The following is a 24,077-nucleotide window of genomic DNA, read 5'->3' on the forward strand; positions in this document are numbered from 1 at the left end:
AAACATCACCCACTGCCTACCATTTGCAAAGGGAGCCAAGGCTGGCATGGGTAATGGAGGGATTGCAGCACCTGCCCCACCTCTGCCTGCTGTGGAGGCCTCTTCTTGAAAATCAAGGAAGGGGGCACTGGAAACTTCACCCAAGGGTGCTAACCCAGGGCTAAATAAGGGGAAATCAGGCCCATGCCCCTCTGCAACTTTCTGCCCCTATTTCAGAGTATTTTAGAAACAGTATTAACATCCTTCTCCCTTTAGGGCAAGGTATTCCCGGCTCCTTTAGTCCCAGGTCCCTTGTCACCTTCTCCAGCCCATTAACCCCTAGCAGCCCAGGCTGTGTGGTGGGAATGGTCCCTGCTCTCCCAGTGCACTGACCTGGCATATGAACCATTTTGCAGTTGCAGTTTTCCACAATATACCGGGTCTCACAGTCGATCCTGCAAGCCGTGATGCTGTAAACAGGAAAGAAGTCTAAGCCCATCTCTGACGAGCGACATTCACCCCACGGCGGAGGCAGGTACGTCAGCTGCAAGAGAGGGAGGAGCGGGGTGTCAGGGGGCACGAGGACCGGCAGCAAGTACCAGGTGCATCATCTCCTCCTCTTGCCAGAGAGGAACCCCCAGAGCACAATTTTAATGATGTTTTTAAGGAGAGGACCAAGGGGTGCTGCTGCAGGGAAAGGCCACGGCATGACATTTCCCAAGTGAGTGACAGGTTTTGGTGCGTGGCATTTCTTTGCCCCACCGATAGGAAATAAGGGGACTGTGGTGTTTAGGAAGGCAGCTCAGCTCTCCCAGGCATGCATACAGCCTCCAGCCCTCCAGTCCAAGCCCCAACACTCAAACAAGTCAATTCCAATGCCGACCTCCAAAAATGGCCAGGGAGAGAATAATGCCTCATGGTTGATCTTGCATCCCAATCTTGGAAATGGCATTAAGCAATTGCCTGAAGCAGCTTCCCAAACCCATCCTTTCTCTCAGGGACTCTTTTTTGCCTTAAGCATGCCCTTCTGCTGCAGAGCTTGCCTCCAGCCCAGCATCTCCTGTAGCAGAGCCACAGCAGGATGGTGCACAGGGGATGTGCAGCACCAAGGATTCTGCAAGAGCAGTTTTAAGGAGCACTTTGCCGTTTCTCTTGCACCAGGAGAAATCCTGCCCATGCAGGGACTGATGGGGAGGTTCTGCCCAGCAAATTGGCTCTGATTTTGGTAACAGCAAATGTGGGGTCATTGGCACTGGTGTGTGACAGCTCCTGGTTCAGGCTTATTCCAATCTTGTGGGGACAACACCGACTGTGCTGGTGATGTTAAGGAACAGATAAAGGTAACAGCAAGAGCCTGACAGAAGTAATGCTCTGGCATGAACAAACCTGCGTTTCTACTGTTCCCTTCTTCAGGCACATTTCTCATTGATATGAAATGCACCAGACGACAACCCTCAGACACAGTGGACCAGGCGCTTGCGAGGCACACAGAAAGGATCAAAAACAGTTTAGTAACTAGCTAGTGCTGCAGAAAGTGAGAAATGCCAAGAAAAAGGCAACTCCTAGGCACCGACGCCATAAGGCGCCGCCAAACCTCCCTGCTCCCCATTGAGAGAAGGCTCTGCTCAGAGCCATGCTGGGCTGCAGAGCTCTACATCGCTGCAGCCTTGAGAAGGGGGACAAGTAATTTGTGCCCTTTTCCAAGTACCTGTGGAGCTAGATACAGCTGATCCAAGTAATCTGTTCTCCTGGTACCCCATGATAATGAGGACCTGTCTTCCTCTCCCCTGTTTGCACACCATCTAGCATGAAGTCCTGGCTTGTAACCCAGTCTGCTCAGTGTCAATGCAAAGCGAACCCTTCTGCTGTAACCACTTTATTTAACACAAATGCAAAGACAAGAAAAGCAGAACTCCACAATCCACCACAGAAACCTGAATTGTGAGCCCAGAACATGCTGGAGTAAAAACAGTCACTCTGTGGCCTCTATGGACGAGTCTACCTTGTTTGCCTCCTGTCTGCAGCTTGGCAGCCTTTCCCATTTCTCTTTATCTTTGCTAAATGCTCTGCAATACTTTTTTTTTTTTTTTTTTTTCTAGAGAGCAGAAAATAGCATTCCCCTAACCCCTCCTTCTTTGTGTTTTAAAGCAGCATCCAATTTGCTGTACTTTGCTCCAAACACAGAACGCTTTGTGCTGGCAAAGCACGTTGGCTCAACAGAAACATATGTTTAAAAATGTAGTAACATTAATCACATTCTAAAAAAAAAATGTAAACATATGGTGATGGACTATGAGCCCAGGACCTAGAGGCTAGGCTCTATGGTGCTTCTTGGGATCTGTCTGGGTCTCTTCTGGAGATCTGGGGGAAAGAGAGGAGAAAAGAGATAACCCACAAAGTGGAGGCACATTTTAGATGTAGTTGGATGAAGAATGACCCTCAGAATCCTTCAGGCATGGACCCGGGGTGACTACAACAAAATTACCATGACATGAACCATTTGGCACTCATGCTGTTCTCCAGGTTTCCCCCCTGAGACCTCCTGCGAGAGCAGAGCTCCAGCTCTCCAAAGCGCCTTCTGAAAAGATGTTAACTCTGTGCACCAGCTTGCAATGCTGGGGCATTGGTAAAACTCCCTGTGGCTTCAACGTACAAACCACTGAGTAGCTAAAAACCAATAATGGACTCTAAATTGCAGCCAGGAAGAGAAAGATGAAATGTTGTGGAGAACTCGTCTAGTGGTGAGTACAGCTTGGGGCATGAAACCTGGAAATTGGGGAAAAGGCCAGGCTTTGGAGAGGGAAATCCTGCCCTGTGGCCCTGGACAAGCTCTCAACTCAGTAAAGCCAAAGTAATTCCTTCTCTATGAACGAATTTGCCATGAACAGTTCCCATTCAGGAACCCAGAGCTGCTTTGCTCATCTCAGCTCTCTGCTGGCTACTGCTTCCCATCCTGTCTGTCTCTAACAGGCTGATGCAGGTTTTACAGGACCGGCTGGAACTGTGGTCAAGGCAGCCCTGCAGCACATCCATCCTCTAGTTGAGCCACGGGTCCTAGGCATGATGAGATAGTAGTTCAAGGTCTGTCCTTGCATGAGACCAGGGGTAAACCCTGGAAAAGCTCAGCCCCTGCCTGCACAAGGGTGAAGGGGTCTCAGCGTGATGGTGAATTTCAAGCAGGGAATTGTCAAATCCCTTCCCCCTACTCCTGCAAGCATTAATGCTGCTTCTCTAGTGCTGATGAAAAAAAAATAAAATTGCAGCATCACCAATGGGCCTTGGAGTTCTCCAGATCCACCTAAATACACATTACCACTCAGGCTGCTTTAAAGAGCAACAGCAGTGAGAGCTGCTCGGTGCAACACGAAGCGATCTCTGCACCCAGCGAGTCCCATCTAAGATGAAGACAATTTGCACATCAGGTGCCAAGATGCAGCCGGTGAAGGCAAGTTCCCATCTGTGGGGACCAGCTGAGGATCTGAGAAAAAGAAGCAGCTCCCAGCCATCTCAGCATCCTCCAAGAAACAGGGCTGCCTCTGAATTGGATGCTTTTGAAAGTCAGCAAAGCAACACCTTTGAATGAAAATATCAGGCACGTCTCTGCGACAATAGCAAAGTGCTGTTTGAAGGGAATCTTTTCTCATTTGCTTTACACTTGCAATATAATGGAGTAGCAGATGCCATCATTTAGTCATCTGCAGTGGAGAAAGGGGCCCATATGTTGCACATTGAATGAAAAAGGAGAATAAATAATCACAGTCTCAGATGGAATCAGCTCTCTTCCAAGCACCACTACACACAAATCTTTTAAGCCCTTTAAATTTTATCCTGAATGTAGGTGATGGGATCAGAAAATGATGGAGTCACCATCAGATACTTAGCTCACACACTTTTTGCTCAGCCAGCACCAGATTTGAGCTGTGGTGCTTGTGAACCAGCACTGCCTCTGCAGGGGGAGAATGGGCCGAATGCTTAATTAAAACCTCTCCAACGCAGCAGCATTAACAGCGTTAGGTCTTGTTTCATAGCTGGGACCACAAGCACTGACCACTCATAACCAGCTCTAGGACAGACCCCAAACAGCAAAGCGAAGTTGGTTTGCTTTTCCCTAAGGCATAACTTTCCACCGGGATTTGTTGCCTTGCCTCCCCCCCCCCCCCCACCTCCCTGCACACACTCGCACACCCATGCAATTCTCTCCTCTCCAGCTCCCAAATATGCTGGAATCAGTGCAGCACATCTCCCCCACCGTGTGCCGTCATACATTTAATGCCCACCGAGATTTTCTGCTCTGCAATGCAAGTTAGACACTCCCTCCCTCGAGCAAGTCAATGAACTCTTCTCTCTCTGAGGGGCTCATCAAGGGCTACTACCTGGAGCTTCCATTCCAATTGCAGCTTCAGAGACTCACTGCTTGTCTTCTGCCCTGTAATTTATAATCAGAAGCAAACTCTCAACTTAGCAGCAGCCAGACACTGATGCGGAACCTCCCCAGAGGCAGAAGGCACATCATCAGGGCCTGGGCTCTGCACTGAATGGGGGAGCAGCTGTGAAGGGGCTGTGCCTGGCAGGATGCCCCCTCTAAGACGCTCCCAGTATCCTTCAGAGAGGAGAATGCACAGCCCCAGAGCTGTGCTTTGTCTTTGCAATAGCGCACCTTGCAGTGAAAGGCTTGAACCAAGGGGTCAAATATTCCACAGCCCACAGTGGGTTCCCTGCACCAGAGGGCAATGGAGTAAAATCCTGAGTTTCTCCCCACACTGTGGCTTCTCCCTCTCCAGGCTGGTTCCATGTATGCTCCCATGAGCCCTGCAAGCCCTGGGGTTAATGCAAGCCCTTGAGTCAATGCAATGGTGAACCTGCCTGCAAGAGCATCCCTCCTTGCGAGCCACCTTAACCTGCTCATTGATGCAATGGGTGTTTTCTTGGGGCTGCAACCTCATGCAAAGCCTTTGTATTCAATGCAGTTGGCCCTGGAGAACTGCCTGAGCAATGCATTTTGGCCATTTGACATCTGAATCTCCTGCCCATGAAGCTAAAGAGGCTGTCACATTGCACCGGGGAGCCCAGCCTGCCTCGTGAGCCAGTGAGCAGGAGTGCGACAGCACAATCCCACAGACTGCAGTCGCACAAACAACTTAAGCAGGAGAGACGCTAACTGGATTTGATTTCTGCCCCCTGCACAGCGTGTGACCAAGAGGACATCTCCTCCTCCTGAAGGAATTGCTTTCCCCTCTTCCAGACAATGCTGATTTTTGCCCCATGTGCAGTGCCCAGCAGGACCTGGCGCTGGACTGGCAGAGGCTGCCTGAGCATGCTGAGCTGCTCCCTACCACCAAAGATGCATGACTTTCCTTGGAAGATGGAGGGAAATGACAGAAAAAAAAAAGTAGGGGCAAAAGCAGCAGGGACTGTTTCTGCCCTCGGTTCATGCTGGAGAGTAGCGCTGTTCTGTAATTGTGCTCCAGTTATTCAAGGGCTGCCTGCACATTGCCCGCCCTGGCACCGCACAGTCTAATGCTGAAAGAAATTCAGCTTCAGCATCTAATTGAGGTCGACAAACTCGCATCCTCACACCATTCACTGTTGTTAATACTTAATTAATTAATTAAATGCTTTTTAAATTCTCTTGATTCCTGCTATTAGGGATTACAATAAGCAGTAATGAACTGGCAGCCACCAAAAGAAAAACGAACAAATTGACCTGTCTCCTTAAATGCATGATGGATCTGCTTGTCCAAAATGCAAAAAATAAAGCTTAAAAGATAAAGCTGCTCTCTGTGACAGAGTGGCTCTTGTGTGATTGCCTGTGACAGTGGCCATCCTTCCCATTTGGGCGCAACCTCTCCCCAGTGCTGCCCTTCACGTGCTGCTCTTTGCTCTGGGCCTTCTGATGACTGCAAACATCTGTCTGCAGCTGGAGAGGTCTTTTTTTTTTCTTTTTTTCTTTACCAGTATCTCTATTTTTTCTACACGTTTAATTCTGTGCAACAGAAAAGATGTGGAAATGTGGCAGAGCTGCTTCCAGCCCAGTTGGCAGCTGGGCTCGGTGAGAAATTCGGCTTTGAGGGTGCTCCGCATCGACTCGGCTCAGCACCCACCTGATGCCACTGAGCTCTGGGCTGTGAGCGGCAAGGAAGGATGTCAAAAGCCCCTGCTGCCAACCTGTAGTTGAAGCTCATGGAGTCTAGACAGGGTGTGTTTGCATTTGCTGCAAATGAAATAATAACCAGAAACCTACGTTCTTTAATGAGACATCAAATAGCATCAGCTTAATAGAATTTCAATCCCAGACAGCTTTAGCACTTGTAAAATGCTTAAAAAGCTCACTGTACACACAGCTTGCAGTTCTTGTCACTATCTCCCAGTTAATGATGCTGGAATTTCTCTATTTATTGTCTCCCTTTCTCCCTTCCCAGGAGGGGTGTGCTCTGTGCCATGCAGCTGTTCCTACCCATTTGCACCCAAAAAATGACTTGAATAACAAGAGCTTAACCCTTCCAGCAGCTGGCAGGTCCCCCTGGGCAGTGCTCAGGGATGTGATACAGCCCATGGCTCCCAAAGTGCTGGATTTGAGCTGTCACCGGGGAAAAAAAAAAGTGCATTTAGGCATGCAGTGATCCTGGAGGCCCTCCAGGTCCCTGCTTCCTTGGGAATAATTTTGCAAATCAAACAGTAAGATCGAAACCTCCTGTGGCCCTGCAGGAAGACCCAGCCAGGGAGGGCAGCCCATTCAGAGGCTCATCCCAGGTCTGGTCCCATATCCATGGGACCCATATGGATATGGGTCCATGGGACCCATATCCCCTTTTGATCCATGTAGTAAGGCAAAAGCTTAACAGGAACACCCAGACCATCGCTTCATATACATCCATGATGTTGTTTTTTTCTCTTACTGGCCTCCTTCCTAAATGAGTCCTTTCCAATCTCTCCACATTCAGATGTATTGCTCCTTAACCTGATTCTCTTCCACTGCTTGCCTCCAACCCCTTTTCCTTTGTATTTTTTCACAAACAGGCTAATTCACTCCAAATGTGGTTTTCCAAGCACAACCACACCACTGTCCTATGAAAAAATCCTTTAACTTCCTCACATCTCCTTCTGCTTTGAATCTCCCCTGTGTGCTGAAAGTTTTGCCACAGCTGGCCACTGCTGCCTGCTAGTTGGCTTCTTGTGTAATTAACGTAGAGTCCAATGATAGACTGGAGGAAATCAACTGGGAGAGTGTGTGGGATCGAGGGAAATGGAAAGCAACCAGAGAGTGAATGTTTCCAGGAGGAGGTGTAAGACCGTAGGTAGAAGATGCTCTGAGTGAGCGTGAACAAACCTGGGAAACACTACTTAATTGCTCCTGATTTTCAAACCCAACTGCCTACACCCTGTTTGAAAATACGAGTGATCACTGCCAGACCCCGAGTCCCATTTTCCTGACTCTGTAATTACATTTCTTGATACTGCAGTTGTTGGTAGCTCATGCTCTCTGTCCCGTGCAATTTTACGAGGGGATGAGTCTCCAAGGCACACTAGAGCCCTATAAAACAATATTGCTCTGTCTTCGAACCTGTCGCTTAATTGAAGCCTCTTAAATTTTTATTGCCAAGTTGGCAGAAATTGCCATTTTAGTGCGCTTTTCATCTTCTCTAACGTGCCGTGCTGGTGGTGTAACAGGGAGCAGCTGAGCCGGGTAAGTAACGTTATCTGATCCCAGCACCTGTGGGCGATGCTGTGGTGCTCCTGAGCTGCGGTGAGGCCATAAAACACAGATGGGAAAACAGGATTAAAAGAAACCAAATCCAGGAGGAATCTGTCTTTTGGAGGGGATCAGCCCTCCACAAGTATGGATGCCAGTGTGGGTTGCAGTCTCCCCAAGGCCATGAGCAATGCAAGGTTCGGAGAAGCTTATGGCAGCAGCAGGCTCACCCAAAAGAAGTTGGGAAAGGGTAAAAATTGAGGAGAATCTCTGCAAAGCCAGGAGCAGAGGATCTAGAGGGCAGAGCCCTGTGCAGGGTGCTCCTGCCCTCCTTGGGACCAGCACGCGTGTGCCCGCAGCCAGCTCCCACACAGCACTCGGGGTTTTGCCCATTCATGAGCAAAAAACCTTATTCATGAGACTCACCGATTGCCATGGAAACCGCTCCCCTGAGCAGCCGAAGCATCTCTCGTGGCAAGACATGCGGCTGACTCTGCCCTGGCTCCTTCCCGCTCCCCTCCTCATGTAAAATGGTGTGAAAACCCCAGAAAACAGCAGCCATGCTCTCACGTGTCTGTGTAAACTGCTCCAGCTCCCTTCACACTGTCGCCCAGAGAGGAGGTTTGATGTCCTCCAGCAAGACACTTGTTTTAATTGCAGCCGTGCTGCGCCACCTCCAGCAGATCCTCAGATCACTTCGATCTGAGATTTTGGGCCACGTGTCCACAGCAGAAAGCCAGCCTGGCCTATATAACCGCACAAACATGTTTTATGGAGAAACCCCCCACTCACATTGCCTTTGCTTTCCCTGACACAGTGCTTTTCCCTTGCCACAGCAAACACAGTGGGTACACTTGCAAAGTCCTTGCCCGTGGTGCTACGTTAGCGCTTTCTCCTGACACAGACACATCGTACACAAGCACAACATTGCTGCTGCATTAATGTTACCAAACTGGCAAACATTTCTTAAAAGTCACTTCTGCTGGAGGGACCAGGAGTCAGAGGGCTCAGCCACTGCTGAAGAAAAGCTGATTTTTATTTTATTTTATGCTTTTTCAGATTGACAGCTCGTTTTCCAGTGACATTTAATGAGATCACGCACAGTCACGGGCACAGGGTTTGCTTTCGACAAGGGGCTTTTGGAAAGCTCTCAGAATAAAGGTCCAGAATTTATCACCACGAGCCATTAACTCAGCCACAAATAAGTTCTCTCCACCCCAAAGCCTTTCTCAAAGATGCTGCACAGCTCCCACCACCATGCCAAGACAAGTTTGCCCAATTCAATGCCTACTTTTTTGGCGCTGAGCATGGAAAAATGCTTATAACTAACAGAGCCTCCTCAGAGCTGGGAGAGGCAAAACAACCTGCTCTTTCGCTGCCCATTTCTATCCCTCTCCAGCTGGAGAATCGTTTCATTTGTGCTTCATGGTAGTATAAAACACACGGTTTAGGACCGCAATAACGGGCAGGGCTCAGTCCTCTGGGTGATGTTTATGGGGTTTTCCTCCTTTTGCCCTGACTTATTGAAGGACAGCATGTGTGTGCCCCAGTCAAAGAGATGTAATGTTAAAAAAGACTAAATCAGGACCTGAATCAAAGATGTGTGTTTGGGGTGGGAGAAACTGGCTGATGCCTGGCTAGTCCCTGCAGGGTAATTAAATGAGACAGTAGCAGGCATATGCTGTAATAGTTGTAATTAGGTTTAAAAAAGACCTTATCATGTTCCATGGGTGATGGCTTTGCAGTCCGTGGTATAATTTTAAGCCTGTTACAGAACTGCTGGCACCAAACAGAAATGCGCCCTGCCCTCTCCCAGCACTGAAACTCGGGCAAAACCTGTGGAAGAGGGGACAGGCTCAAGCACAGTCCCCTAAAATCAGTTTTTCTTGTCATCTTCTGTATCTTCACTCCTAGAAGGATGGATGTGGGGAAGGAGCTGTTTTGTTGTTTTTTTTTTCCCTTTCTCTCAGCTGCTTATCTTCTTAATAGGTTCCTTTGCATTAGCTTTTAAAAGTGGAAATAATGAAATAATAAAGGTTGGCAATACAATGCGAAGCACAAAGAATGCAGCTCCACACTGAATCTGCCAACAGCGGCTTGGGGCTTGAGGCTGACCCCACACTACTGCCCTGGTGCTGGAGTCCCCACACTGCTCCGTGAGATGCCCAGGCACAGGAGGGGATGGATACGGCACACGAAGCCCAGCAGTTCTGGTGCTAATTAATCAGCTTTCCATCCTTCTAGACTCCTTATCTTTCTGCATGTCGCGTACTAGTAATGCCAAATGCTGCCGGGTCCTCTAGGGCTTGCAGGAAGCAGCTGCTAATAGAGATGAGTTTGCTGGGGACACATGAAAGGCTTAATGTCAAGGGAATGGGATGAAAGATGCCCACGATGGGTTTCCAAGGCTCTTTCCTCCAGCAGCTGCTGCACCCAGCTCCATCACATCCTCCAGCAAGGTCTGCCCAGGCCATAGAGCACCTCGAGAGGATGGGTCCGGGAAGGCTGAGCATGCACAAGGACAGGGATGAGCCAGCCGATGGGATGCTGATGGGACAGGAGCTGCTTTGGGCTTCAGCAGCTGCTGCCTCACTCCCTGAAGATCCCTTTGACTTCACTGTTATCAAGGTGTTAGGCTCTAACTGAGTGCTCCGCTCCAGACGAATGCTAATAAAGCTGATCATTTTCTCCAGCCCACCAGACTTCCCACAAGACACAAACCGACAACAACAAAACATTTCTCTGCTTTAATTGAGAAGTCTCCACCTGGTGCTCGCCCACTGGGAACCCACACCCTTCATTATCTCCAGGATGAGCGTGCACAAGCGTGCCGTAATGAAGGGGAGAGGCTCTGCATCCAGCCTCACTGAAATGCAGCACCTTCAGATGTATTTTGGTACCCGTGGCCATGGAGAGAGGCCTTGGCCTAAAGATATATTTGGTGGTGACTTCGTCGAGTTGCTCTGAGCTGAAGTTCTGCAGTTTTGATCCCCGTGGAGGTTTAATCTGAGCAAACCCTCCACCAGATCTTGTTCACTTTCCTCAATTTGATTCATTTTCCATGTGAAGGTGGATGCAAGAACAGGAAGGGAAATGAGAGAGGCAATGAAGCAGGAAGGCTAAGAGTGAAAGCACTGGGGACAAGCTGGGGAAAAATTATTCTGCTGGCCCGCTTTCTAAATGCCTAACCAGGATTTTGGGGCTAATGATGCTACATCACACTGCATCCATCTGCACCACGATGATGTGCCACTGTTGGGACTCAGGGAGGGTGAAGCATCCCAGGCCCTGAGCTTCCTGCCACCAGTTATAATAAATGACAGGAACATTTCTGTGTTACCTGAAAGGATTCACCCTGCTCTGCCTCATGAAATACTCTCCTCTTGTGAGTGTGAGAGCCTTTTGACAGAAGGCGTCTTTTCTCAGCAGGTTGGATAGTACCCAACACATTTAGTGACTGCCACAGGGGAACCATAACCATGAAAAAAATGAGCCAGGGAAATGACCAGAGCTGAAATCCTTTCTGTGGCCAAAACTATGGGGATTGTGGGTAATGCATGGAAAGTAATGCTGAAAAAGCTGTCCTCTCCCCAACCAATTTGAAGCAAGGGGTAAAAATAGCTCTTAACCATGAAAACACCTCTCCATGGGCATCAGTACATAGATGCAAACCCTCCTATGGACCCATTGGAGGGACCTTGGTGTGTAAATGAAATCTGGGACTTACCCTTTGCTCCTGGGTGGCCACAAAGGTCTGGAAGCCAGGGGCCACCCCGAACCCGAGCTCCTGGACGAACGGTGGCTCAGACTGGCTGTGGATCTGAACCTTGACTCCAGCCTCAAACGTCGTCTCCTCTGAAAGAAGAAGGCAGGAGGTTAAGCGGGATGGGGTGGGTGGGATGGTGTCCACTGGGAAGTTATATCTGGGAAATCTGCTCAAAAACAGGAGGTGAGCAGCTGGGAGTGTTCCACCTGGCTGATCAGATTTCTGAGCATGGAGGAAGGAAACCCAGCACCAAGGGATGCAGCACAACTCGCTGCTGCCGCCACCGTGGCTTTTCCCCATTGGGACCAAGAACATCTGCTGGCTCCCGGTCCTCACACTGCTGCCCCTCCCAGGGACATTTGCATTTTGAACCCTTTCCTAGCGCCCACCTCCTGCTCCTCCAACTTAACGCCCGATCCCGTTATTTCCACGGGACGCCCACTTGCACCGACCCCACCCAGCTCCATCGCTTTGCTGGGTGTTGATCCCCTTCCAACACTTCTGAGGTAATACCATATGCTTCCTTCACTAATTTTCACTAACTTGTTGGGCAACGGGAACTGTTTTGTTGAAACACTTTTGGTCTGAAATTAATCTGCCCATTTCTGCACCTGCCTCACATTTCCCTGGGTCTGCCTTGACTTAATTCCATGGATTTCCCCAAGTGCTGTGCACTGCTCTGTCTTTCTCTGTGGGTAAACCACTCTGCATCCAGAAACATAAGCAAGCAAACGAGATATAGTCTGCAAATATCTGTAAGAGACTAAGAAGTGACAGGCTTTGCAATTTTACATAGAAAATCCTGGCTTGCAACCATTGTAATCATGCAGAAGGAGGGGAATGGATTTTCTACATCGTAGAAGGAACTCTGGTATTAAAACACACAGTTATTAATTTTCATAAATGATAATAACAAGAAGAGCAAAATAAACAGCATTTTTTAGAAAGGCTGCCAAAAGCAAGGGAGCATTCTTTCTTTCTGCAGGAAACATGTGAGGATCAAACTATAAACATGAAACCAGCTTTGAAAAACTGCCACTTCTGATAAAAATTCATTTTCTACAAAATAGCTGTTTTCCACTAAGAGGGAAAAATTAAAAGCCCAACTTTACAAAACCCTTTGACAGAAAATAGCATCCTATTGCATGTCTTCCTCCAGTGGTACCTCCTGGAGGCACGGGGCTGAGCGCCAGGCAAGGCTATCCCTGTTGTTTCTTTAAGCCTGTTTCTTGCAGACATCCATCAAGGGAGACAAAGTAACCCTGAAAACCCCTTGACTGGCTCAGATGCCAGAAAAACTTCAAAAATAAATTCAAGGGAATTGGGGTTTGGTTTGCACCAGATGGTTTTTAGACTAATTTTGTAATTTTGGGAAGTGCAACCCCAGACCTTCATTCAATCTCCAATCCCTCTTTTCAGAGACCAGCAGTTATAAATTAGTTTCTCAGAGCAGCCCACATTAGGAATGGAGTAAAACATCCTTAATGATTCCGTTTCTGAAGACGTTAATATATATTACTGTATACAGCACAGTGTTTCCAAACAAATCCTAAGCTGCTCTTTTTGCTGAAGGATTACTGTAGTGTTAATTAAATTGGGGATTAATTCAGCATGTGCTTCAAGCTGGCTGCAGAGTATTGTATGTTGCAGATTGCACAGCTTTCTATTTCTGGCACAGGCTTCCCAGGACTTCAGCAGGACTTTCTGCTCAGAGCACGGCTTGAGAACCTTAATAAAGCTCCAGCTGACTGCAGGCTCGGGTGCAGGCTGCAAAGTTCTTCCCCTCAAATATTCAAGGAGCTGCAATTAAAATAAGAAATGCTGCCAAAGGCATGGAGCTCCCCTTCTTCCCCTGCCTTATTATGTCCAAACCAATCCATTTTTCCCTGGCAATTAACATCTGAAACTGGGCTCGGCACTAATTTCTGGGAACTGAAGATGCTCACAGCCCAAGTCCTGAGTCGTTTATAGCTGGAGCAGTCACTGGCAGCCCTGCAGAAGCCACTCCTGCTCAGGGGAAAACAAAGCAGATCCCACCTGCCTCAATCTGGTACATGGTTTCTCTGCTGGTTCATGCCATGGCTCTATTAGAAGGTGGCCTGGAGGTTTAATTTGGATAATAAGCCTTCTTCTGTGCTGAGCAGAAGTAACTGCAGAGCTAGGAGGCTTGGGTTCTCCCCAGACACTCCTCGTTCTTTGCTTCACTTTTTCCCCATCTGTAAAATGGGTTCAACGTTGCTACTGAAGTTGGTGGGCTGGAAGATTCCCCAGTGCCTCTTCTACACTCTGTAATCTCAGGCAAATGCATAATATTCTCATGTTTTTCCTAGACAAATATTTATGGATAAAAACAAAAAAAAAAAAACCAAAATCCATGGAAAGATACCTATGGGAAAGCTGTACTCATGAACCTAACAGGAAAAAAATATGCAATTATATAGAAACCCATTTAACTACAGTGAAACCAGTTCCAATCCCCTGTGAATGCTCTCCTTTCTGTGGAAGTGTTGTGTTTTGCAGCAGTTAAAGTTGCTTGGTAACAGGATTAAGTAAAGCTGAAATAAGAATATTTACATCAGGTTCGGGGAGGATGATAACATCCGCTTGACAGGCAATTGAGTCGACACAACTTTCCCACTAAAAACAATCTCTAAAAATTTGTCCTGTGTATTTTACTATTCTGGGCTCTGCTTTGGCTGCTGTCTTGGGAGAAATCAGGGACAAGGAGTTTCCACAAGGATGAAAATGAGATGTCTGACACCAGCTCTGGCAGCTGCTGAGAACAAACCTTGCATCCCGCTCGGATGCAGGGTCCCAGCGGGGCTGGGGCTGCGCAGGGCGTGCGCAATCCCATCCTTCCCTTAAATGCTCACCTGCATTTAAGAGGGACAGAGGAAATTTGCAGGAGCTGCAGAAGACACTATGTGAGGGTGGCAGGCAGCTTCTCTCTACAAACCATTCCCCCAGCTGGGAAATCAGACCTTACTGCTCCAAGGCTCTCCTGGGAACCTGCAGCAGGGACCTCGCCTTTTCCCCCGTGCTGGGGGCTGCACACTGAGATAGCCTTCTCAAATTATGTGTGCTGGGACGAGCTGTGGGGAGAAGCATTTCCCAATGGAAATTTCCCTGCTTTCCTCTCGTGGAGGTGGGAAGTGATCTCAGATCCCTCAAACCTTGCACAGGAGGTGGAGCAGGGCCGGACGACCCAGGTAGACATGGCTCAGCACATCAGTGATGATCTGAACGCTACTGGAAGCTTTGATGGAGATGGAGAGCATGAAAAGAGTGGCACAGAAGCACCGTGCAACACGCTCCACTATGGCAAGTCAGCGGCGCTTTGTGCAGGAGGTTAAAAACCTATTCTGGGAAAAGGAAACCAAAAGCTCTACACCTGAAAGAGCTACCAGCATGAAAGGCTGACAGCTTGCACTGAAGGGAAGCGAGACAGCAGTATTAGCTGCAGAGCTGAATCAGTCCTTTCTCTTTATCTCTTGGGATACAGATGGAATATTTCAGATATCAGATATAAAGGATTTCTCCTTTTTTTTTTTTTTTTTTTGTGAAAGAATACGTTCAAAAAATTCATCTCCTTGCATCTGAAAATCTCTTGGGGCTGCGACAGGGGCATGGAGGGCTCACAGTTCTCAATGGCTTTGCAAAGGGGCCAGGAGAGTCACTGCAATCCAGACAATCAGCACCACGAGATGACACCTCTTGTTTGTTGTTTCTCTTTGGTTCAATGAGAAACGAAGGGATTTGCACAAAGAGAAGCAAAAATAATAGGGAGGAAAGAAAAGAAGAAAGGAAGGAGCCTTCTGCCCATGGAGCCTGCAAGAGGGCTGGCTCTGCACCCTGCACCCAGGCACGGCGCTGGTGGCTAGCAGACTCCTTCAGCGGGCACTGCAGTGGGGTTTGATCACTGCCTGATTCCTACAATGCAAACCAGGATAGGAATGTGTGCAGGATATACATCCCAAAACACAAACTAACGCTCCAAGATACAAGGCAATGTTATACCTAGCTGGCATCCAAAGCTTTCTCACTAGCAATTTGTCACTTAACCCCCTGCCAAACATTTCTTCGGGTGTCTTCTACTTCATTTTCTGGCCATGGTGCTGGCAGAGGCAGGACACGGCACCTCTGGGACTCTGGTCTCACCGACCTCCCCCACTGCTCGGAGGCGAGCCTGCAGCCGAGGCTGTTCCCTGCTCAATCCAGTACAAGCTCTGCAGAGCGCAGCCGCGATTCATTACTCACCAAGTAACAGAAGGTGTTATAACAAACTACATTAAGCATATCAGCTATATTTAGTTAAGCATATTGCATTTGCATACTAAATCTGAGGGGCCATATGTCTCAACGTATATTATTAAAAAGCCTCTTACATAATAAACAGGGCACACCGAGACCAGAAATGTTAAAGCAGCCTTTATGGACGGTGAGGAGCCAGCAATGAATATTTCAGTTCCTTGCTTCTCTCTCTGTTAGGCTTAAGCTTTTATCGTTAGTGTAGAAACAAGCATCTCACAACCTGCTTTACTGGTGGGGTCATGGCAGGGCAGGGAGGGTTGGTGCTGCCAGGTTATGCTGCTTTTATAATCATTTTTTTTGTGGGGAAGGAACAAATACTCCCCTCCCACCTCTGCATCCTATAGAAATTGCCCGTTGCAGGGAAGGGAGGTCATGGGAGGAGGCCAGCTGAAAAATGGGATGGGGTTCCCCAGGAGCAGGAGCTGAGATGCTGCCAGGAACACGAAGCAAGGAGAGGAGAAATAATTCCCTCTGGCACCTGCGCTGCCGCCTGCATCCCGAGCTGGGGGTGCCTGCCCCTCGGGCTGCCCATCTGCTGACTGTGCTTTGGCAAGCTGCTCTCACTGCAGGAACAGAAACGATTAAAACAAATAAAAAAATAAAAATAATAAAAATAATAAAGGACACATTACAAAGGCACAGAAGCAGTTCTTGCACATCCTTCCATCCCCCTCCAGGAGCCTCGCCGCATCCCCCAGAACATCTTGAAATATTAAATGGTCAAAAAGCTGCGGCGAATTTCAGCTCGTATGGGAGCCAGATGGAAGCAGATATCCATGTGCCCTAGGCTGGGTCCTGGCTCTGCTGCTGCCCCTTCCTGGGCACTTGGGTGGACTGCCACCGGGGACACCAGCACCCTTTGGAGCCCGGGAAGGGGATGCTATCTTTAGTGAGAGCCATTGTAGGACATGGTTTATTGAGCTGGAAGTTCTAAGAGGTGCCAGGGAGATCTTCCAGCCCTGAGCATCACTGGTCCATGGGAAGTGCCGCTGCATCCCAACCCAGGTGGGTGACACCTCTCTGGGAGTGTGGGTTCCACAGGAGCGCATGATAGTCCCAGAGCAGGACAGAAGAAGAAGAAACAGGGAAATTGGGGTGGGTGTGAGCAAGGCACACCCTCAGCTGCGGTGAGGACCTACAGGGTCCATGCAGGCAGGGGTAGGAAGGTTGTCAGACTGAGCTGTGCCGGCCCAGCTCCTCTGCAGCATCAGTGCTGAATTTTCCATCCCAGGGGATGCTGCACAGCTTACACCGCTCTGGCACCGCAAATTGCTCCCACTGGTCCTTTATCCTGCAAGGACGAGATTTTCCTCTTAAGCTGAGCATGCACCACCCCAGTACCCACATGATTTTCTTATTTTGCAGTCACTCTAAAGAGTAATAACCTCTTACAACTGTTTATTTCCTGCTGGCCCCTCTCCGGGAAGCCCGCAGTAAGAAAGTCCCCGCAGGCACCAGGACTCTGCTGCCACATCTGTGCTCTGGGGCCAGTTTTATTCACTTTTGCATCCTTTTGGAAAGAAGCAATTTCTCAGTGCAGAGCCAAGAAGGGTGGGAAAGCTCTGAAGTTACAGCGCAATTAAATAAAATCACTGCTGGTTCAAGGACATTTGAAGAAAGGCGCGGGCAGAGAGGTTTTCACTGCTTGGAGAAACCTTGACTCTGCGCCCTGCCTGCACACACTTATATCTCTGGTTATGCCTATTTAATTTGCATTGCCTATAAATGTCAGTGTTTTGAGCGATGTAATTTCAAAGCACTTTGGTGAACTCTGCAACTAAGTAAACACTTATTTTAATGGAAAAGGATGTGTATCAGATGTGTTTTTTGATTACAAAATGCCAGGAAAGAGCTACTCCATCAGCCAGAGTGGGGAAAAAATAACCAGAGCAAAGAAGTATTTCAGTTATATCAGCGAGGGAAATGCTTCTCCTGCTCATACATTTTTTTGTGGTTTCAAAGTGTTGGCCAGATAGACACAAAATCAATAGCTGACTTTTTTTGGAGGTGGTGGTGGGGAAGGAAACATAAAGAAAAAGAACCCCCAAATCCCTACTCTAACACAGGGAGAGAAGCATGTAAGCCTTGGTCTCATATCTAAAGCAATGCCTCAACCACTGGGATATTTTAGAGAGATTTAGGATTTTGCTTTTCAACCTAAAACTTGAATCCCAGTGGCACTCATCCATGCATTTCCACAAGAAGTTTTGGTTGTTCCACGTTTCCTTAGAAAATTCCCTACCGTGTAATTTTTACCCCTAGCAGCCAAATGGATGTTAAATCTCAATAGAAGAAAAACTCTGCGAGCCTGGACTCTGGGAGCCAGAATACATTCATATTGCCTATCTGTTAGTTAATTTATCCCATCCTATTTTATAGATAGGGGTTTGTCAGTGCTGGGGTTCCCCACTTGCAAGATTTCTAACACATATTCACCCCTTGCGTCATTCAGACACCAAAACCGAACACCTTGCTGACCAGAAAAGATTTTTTCCTTATTTCTGTATAGCACAGGTTTGCCCCATCTGCAGCCCAAAGCATCGCTGCTTCCTTGTGACACCTGCACCTCTGTCACCCCAAATCCTCCGTGCCTCCCGCCAGTCCCCAGCCCTCTCCTCTTGCGCTGCTGCGTATGGAGGCTGCTATATATAAAAATATTTGCATTGTCTTGTAGCGTGCTGCCCACGGCAAGGCCGGCGGGGCACAGACAGATCTCATATGGCAGCAGGCAGGCTAATATTTTCCTCTGATAAAAATAACCTGTGAAAATTACATCTCGCACAGCTTAGGGGGACAGCCTACAGAGCTGCAAGGAATTTTGCTGGAAGGGGTGGAAAAAGATAAAATCAGCCAGTGCTGACCTGGAGATTTAAGAAGACTGATGGTGTGTTGATGTCAGAGTTTTTTTCTGAGCTTTTGCAAGGCAAGGTGAGAAAGAGGCAGCACGAGAGAGGGCAGGAGGTGAAATAGAGCAGCTGGATGGAGCACGAGACATAGCTGGACTGGCTGAGATTTTGGGGAGGGAGGTGAGTTTTGCAAGGCAGACAGAGCAAGGGAAGTGCTCAGCTCCCTGCTTTTTGGCCACTTCAGAGCAGACCGTGGTCACTAGGGTCCCTCCGCAGCCCCTGTGTGATTTTCCACCCCAGCTTTTGGCAGCTGCTTGGCTTCTTTAGGTGAGAAATCTCTTTTTGATGGGTAACAGAGGATTACTCCAGCTGCCAGAGCTTGGTCATGCTGTTCTTCACCCAAACCCACCTTCTCAGGTGCCAACACACACAAAGAAATGACGCCTAAAAGCAAGGGTCTTGGTTGGTCAGGGTGACGGTTGGACTTGGGCGATGGTCTCGAAGCTCTTTTCCAGCCCAAATGATTCTGTGATTCTAAGAGAAGCTCGGTAGTGAAACCCCATCAGAAATACCACCATTGGTTCTGGTTGCAGAAGCCTGACCGATGGAGATGGGGAGAGGAGACACCAAAGCTGCTGGGCTGGGCCGAGGAGCAGGGAGCCCAGGATCTGGGAGGAGGCCAACACAGCTTGGACTGTGCATCGTCTGGCGAGATGGAGCCTAAACACGGATGTGAATCCTCTCTATAAATAAAACACAGGCAAACACCAGAAGGGAGCAGAGCGTTTCCATCGAGAGGAAAATATTTGAAAAAAAAAAAAATCCAAGCTGGATCAACTGACGGTGAATGAGTGTGATCTGGAAATCAGAAGGTCCAGAGCCAACAGGGCTCTGCAGCTCTGCAGAGGCAGCTCCTGCCTGCTTTTCAGGTGGTTTGCACCAATCCTGCTGGAGATTTCACAACAAGTGGGTTGCCAACCTCTGTCTGATAGCAGATCAGCTCGGCAAAGCACCCTAAAAGCAGACAAAGAGCACCGTGCCCCACAAAGGGCTTTCAGACCATGGATCCATGGGCAGCTTCTCATGGTGCACGTGTCCCTGTCCCTGCTTTGCTTGCAGGCTGATGGGCACCTCCCAGCTCTTTCCTCTCCACCGCCCCCAACCAGCATCTGCCTTGCACCAGTTTTTGGAAACCTCAGGCTGCTCCAGGAAGCTTTGGTCTGCCTTCAGTGGCCTGCAAACCTCTCTGCACAACAGCCAAGGAGAAGCACCAGTACCTCCAAACACTGCAGCTCCAAACAAGGCTGACTCTGTTACAGGGTCTGGAGGTCACATGCCACCTTTGGAAGGTAATGACACAAGTAAATGACTCCTGCTTGCTGAAAACACCTCTGGACTGGAAGCAGACAGCTCCCTGATGATGTTTAATGGTTAAAGGCTGGAGTTCGCCATCACCCTGGCATGCACCGTGCACAACCGCTTGCCTTCTGTACCCACTTTCTCACCCAGAAGGCAAAACCACAGGCAGCCAGGTGGTAGGAAAGACCATTGGGGTTATGAAGATACAAAGAGGCTGCCTCCCACACCCTCCTGTCATACCTGACCCCCAAATCTGCATCATAGTGTCTTAGAGACCCCATCTCCAATCCCAAGGGAAGATTTTCCCTCTGGAAACTTCAATTCTTGCCCCATACTGGGGTGCAGAAAGAGGGTCCTTGCACTCATGGGACGTGCTTGCCATCCTTACAGCACCAGCCCTGGGCTTGCATGGGCTACCGTGTGTCAGCATCCCACCCTGGGGCAGCAAAATGGCCAAATCCAGCCCCCAGCGCCTTGCTCTGCTCCGGTACGACACCAAACCCATCTCCCTTGGCCACAGCGGCACAGGTTGGAGCCAAGAGCTGGAGATATGAGAGATCCTGCTCTGACAACTTTGTGGCTTTCCTGAGTTCAGTACTAACTTGTATTGCTGTAGTAATACTTAATTATCGTTTTTACTATTGCAATATTCATGGCAGCCCACAGAACATCCATACAGACAATCCTGTGAGGCCATTACTATCGTTATAGAAATAAATATCTGTACTGAAGGCATTACGATTAGACACTGAAGATAAATCGTTCCTGGCTCCTGGGACAGGGTATAACAAACTGTTGTGTATCGTCAAAATGGGTCAAATTTTCCCTTGGGAACATGCTCAGATAAGAACTTGCAGCATGATAAATGCATCTCCATTGGGGCATCGCTGAAATAAACAGGATTTTTGCCATTTTTTTTCCCAGAATTGCCTCCAATATTCCTCGTGCCAGGGTTACAGTGCGGAGCTGGTTTAGCCCTATATGTGAATTAGATCGGAAGAAGACCTGTGTGACCTGACTGCCTTGGAGGAAGAGGCTGCTGAAGCGATGGAGAGAGGTCTCCAGCTCCAGTGAAGCTAGAGATTGCAGGGAGCAAACTGGGGGGATCTTCTGCCTTCCTGTGGGGATCAGCAGCCTGGGCTGAACTGGGACTTCATGCAGGTGCTGAAGCATCCCCAAATAAATCAGCCGGGGGGGGATGCATAGGTAAAAGGCCAGCACGCTGCACACAGCCCTGTGGGGCTCAGGACTAGCGGAAAACGTGTTTCTTACCTGAAAGTGAATTTTTAAAACAATGTGAGCAGTGCTGGTCCTTTCTCCTGGAACAAAGGGGACCAGATCACATGGCAGATGAAGCTGGTTCAGAACCCTTTTTCTCCAGGCTCCTGTGTGAATACTTTGCCTTTCCTTTGTATTCCTGAGTGAATGCTTTGCCTATTTTCTTTTGCCTTTCCCCACGAAGAAACACACTTCTGCATTCAGCTAACCCGGGTACCTTTCAGGATCTATGCAGGGCTGTTTCACAGCAGAAACAGCTTTCTCATACATGCTTCCAAAGATGCCTGGTTTTGGCATTGGAAAATCAATAAGAATTGCAGCCTTTGGGGCTCTTGCTAAAAGGACTTAGATCTTGCATAAGCCACAGCAGCGCGATGCTCAGGGACAAGCGACACCATGAAATGCTCTGCATGTTTACCCAGCAAGCGCACGGCACATGGCCGGTCCTGGGGGAATTGCTGCCTGGCTTTTCTCATGCTGACCTTGCACTGGAAGGAAAGAGACTTTTCCTTTCCTACATGTGCATTTGACAGAAGGCAATGGCAATCGCTTCCCTTCTCCGCTGTTCACACTCTCCAAAATATTTGAGTAACGACATCATGTAGTATAATTTGTCACTTGGCCAAACTCCGCAGATGGCATTTCCCTTTTTAATCTTTATAAGCTTCTCCTTAAATAGTAGTAGTGGAAGTAATAACTACAACAAAAATATTAAACCTGATAAAACACAGTTGCAGCCCTCTTTCATAGAGCTTTCCAGTTTCTCAGCATGTTTGGTAGCAAAGTATACATTAGTGGTGGCGGCATGCCAAAACCAACCCTAGATAGACCCAAAATACATTTTTTGTTGTTGTTGTTCAACCCCTCCCTCCCCCCCATCCCCCCCCCCCCCCAGTAATGATGCCTCTGCATATCACACAGCTCTATAACAGCTCATTTTTACTGCTGCATGGCTTTGCAATCTCATTCTGGTGTCCACTGAGCAGGAAAGCCATCCAGCCCCATCAACAGCCCTGACCTGGCACATGTCATCTTGCCAAAACAGGAGGGCAGCCTTCAAAGCATTAGAAACACGTCCTGATGAGACAGCAGGAAGATGCCAACATGCCAGCAGCCCAGGTCTCCACTACCATACCCCATGCATCGCCCTGCAGGGCAGCTGGGGCCAGCTCCTGCCTCGGGAGGCCACCAAACCCAACCTCCTGCCCCAGGGCTGCACCACGCCAGTTCCAAACTCCTCTGCCAGGTTGTCATCTAACCTATCCCTAAGCCACCAGCGAAGACGGGGTTCCCTCGCTCCTTCGCCGGCACAAGGGGCAGCAGGAGAAGGCACCTTCCAAGGCTGCACCCAGCGTCCTCCCCCCGAGTCAAGACCACGTCCTTCACTTCTGAACCACAGCCTGTCCCTCCCTCCTCACCTTAGTCCTTCCCATGCCTGAGGACAGGGTTTCCCTTTTGTCCTCTCTAAACCAGACAGTGCCAGATCCTTCCCTGTTTCAACCATCGCTAGTGAAGCCCAGCACCACTGCGGGTAAGTCTGGGCAGCAGCAGACCTTGTGGGGCAGCAAATGGCAAGACCCAACAGCAAGGTCCCCCCAGAGACCCAGCAGAGCTAACCAAGCCCTTGCAACACTCGAGCTTCTTTCTTCCTCTTCATCTTCCCTCTGCACATTCAACCATTACGGATCTATGAACACAGAGGCGGAAATGACTCCTTGCCAGCTGATGAGTGATGAGCTTTGACTTTCTGCCCTCCTTTTGACCTCTATAAAAGCTGAATAATTAATCACACTTACTTTTTTCTCCTCTGCTCTTCTGTTCTGCTTGGTCTGTCTTTGCCCACACTCCAGCTATCCAGGAGCACACTCTGGATGCTTTCTGCCATCTGTGATTCCTTCAAGCACTTTGCATTCTTGCAACGAGACACAGCGTGACCAGAGACAGCTGTGCTCTTAGACACAGAGCCAAGGGTCTGCCTTGAGCATATTTCATCTAATAAATGTGCAAGGAGAGAGCTGTAACTGAAAGGACAGTGAAAACTTGGTGATGCTGCCAGATGACAAAAGGAGGAGATGAGGAAAGGAGCAGCCACCAAAACCAGCAGGAAAACCTCTGGGCAAGTGAAATGCTTCCAGAGCAGCTAAAGGAGGGGAAAAACCCTCCCACTGCCATCTCAGCACAGCTTTACAGCACGTGGGGACTACAACAGTTTGCCTTAGGAAGTGCCTGAGGTCTCCAATGTCAACCAGAGCCCCTGTCGCTACAGGCTGGACAAAGTCAGAGCAAGAGGATGATCCCAGCACCAAAGAGATTAGTGAAATTAAATGTAATTAGCACTTGCAAGAGACTTTTATCTTCAAAGAGCTTTATAGCTACAAAATCTCCCGGTACCTCCCCGGGATGGATTAATATGCGCTAAGCTCTTCATTTTCCAGGAGAGAAACAGAGTTGAATGGTCTTGACTTGAACGGTCAAGACCAGAGAGGATGGTAATGATGTGGATTACCTTCCTCTAAAACTGGTGCATGCCACAGAGCGTCCCCAAACCTCACCAGCATCACCGATATCTCACTGCCACTGCACAGAAAAACTAATAATAATAATAAATGGATGTTTGTAGGTACCTCTGCAGCTCCTGGGACAGCAAAGGCTTAGCCTGCAGACAGCAGTCCCTGAACCTCGCTGCCTTGGTGTGAGCCACCCAGGCACCATCCCATAGCCACAACATCACACATGCCCAGCCTCTTCTGTCTCCTCGACCCCAATGAATTCTCGCTATTTTGAGTGCTCATCTCAGCTAAGGACACTTAACTTCACATGCCAGCCACAAAGACTCGAATGAAAGCTG

General features: G+C 48.7%; 1 protein-coding gene across 1 annotated transcript in view; it reads right to left on the bottom strand.

Moving 5' to 3' along the window:
* Positions 1-24,077, bottom strand: part of ASIC2 (acid sensing ion channel subunit 2) — a 506,101-nt gene that overhangs the window by 6,317 nt on the left and 475,707 nt on the right. The window contains exons 3-4 of the mRNA XM_035566902.2: positions 11,397-11,524; positions 373-523 (exon numbers count right to left, since the gene is read on the bottom strand). Of these exons, the coding sequence (XP_035422795.1) occupies positions 373-523; positions 11,397-11,524 (279 nt within the window). The remainder of the gene's footprint in view (positions 1-372; positions 524-11,396; positions 11,525-24,077) is intronic.

This window comes from Cygnus atratus, chromosome 25, assembly GCF_013377495.2.
Source record: "Cygnus atratus isolate AKBS03 ecotype Queensland, Australia chromosome 25, CAtr_DNAZoo_HiC_assembly, whole genome shotgun sequence".
NCBI classification, from domain to species: Eukaryota; Metazoa; Chordata; class Aves; order Anseriformes; family Anatidae; genus Cygnus; species Cygnus atratus.